The following is a 1078-nucleotide window of genomic DNA, read 5'->3' as shown; positions in this document are numbered from 1 at the left end:
GGCATATCGGATATCGGCCAAAATCCCAATATCGTGCATCCCTACTAATTGATCTTATTGATTAACTAACAATTAATGGCTACTCTGGCAACCATTTCCCTAAAAACCTGATATTTCTCTTGTATCTCTTGGTCGTTTTAACAATATGAAGGGCTAAATGTCATATTTTCTATATGCTAAGTTAAAAAAATAGTATTTTAATAAAAAAAAATTTGTTTCACATTATTAAACTTATTTACATGATTAACAAAGCAGGAAAAAGAGAGTAATTGTGACTGATTTAGAGCTATGATTTAGAGCTATGATTATTAGACAGGGTAGGTCACTCCAACATGCTGTCAGACTAATGAAGTGGAGGCTAACTATAGCATTTTTAGTGGAACCCAATGGTCAGTACTGGGAGAGACTTTTTCTGTTAGCAGCAGGTTCTGGTTGCTCTCAGAGGAATATTTAAACTTGGCTCACTGCAGTGCATTAATACACAAAATCCTTTCCTAATGCTAATTGCTAGCACGTCTTTTTCTCTAAAGTTAAAGGCATTCTGGGTAATGCCCTCTACTTTTTTTCATCACATCCTCAGCTTCCAAGTACAGCAGGGAAGTCAATACCGTTTCATCACTTCAGTGTCTGGATCATCTGTCTAATCAGCTCCTCTTTCCTTTTTTCAGGCTGTGAGAGTGATTTTTGGGGCCCACACTGTACTAACCGCTGCCAGTGCCGCAACGGGGCCAAATGTAACCCAATAACAGGAGCGTGCGTCTGCACTGATGGCTACCAGGGCTGGCGCTGTGAAGAACACTGTGATCCGAACCTGTATGGAAAAGACTGCATGCAAGAATGCCAGTGCCTCAACGGCGCCACCTGCCATCATCAGACTGGAGAGTGCCTTTGTGCACCGGGATACACTGGAGTCTTGTGAGTAGATCTATAAGAGCACATGGTAAGGCCTGGGAGTAAAAATACAGAAACAGAGATGGCATTTTGATATTCCCCAACTATTTAAACTCTGAGAACATCTTTAAATGTATGGAGGATAAAAAGTGCCAAAATTAAATAAATAAATACAGCATTAGATAAA

At 39.9% G+C, this 1078-nt stretch overlaps 1 protein-coding gene across 1 annotated transcript in view; it reads left to right on the top strand.

Moving 5' to 3' along the window:
* LOC107098846 (multiple epidermal growth factor-like domains protein 11) overlaps nt 1-1078 on the top strand; it is a 177937-nt gene that overhangs the window by 108178 nt on the left and 68681 nt on the right. Inside the window, 1 exon segment of the mRNA XM_015396704.1 lies at nt 669-910. Within this exon segment, the coding sequence (XP_015252190.1) occupies nt 669-910 (242 nt within the window).

This window comes from Cyprinodon variegatus, unplaced genomic scaffold (genome assembly GCF_000732505.1).
Source record: "Cyprinodon variegatus isolate N-32 unplaced genomic scaffold, C_variegatus-1.0 Scaffold816, whole genome shotgun sequence".
NCBI lineage: Eukaryota > Metazoa > Chordata > Actinopteri > Cyprinodontiformes > Cyprinodontidae > Cyprinodon > Cyprinodon variegatus.
This window is presented reverse-complemented; position numbering and strand designations above follow the sequence as displayed.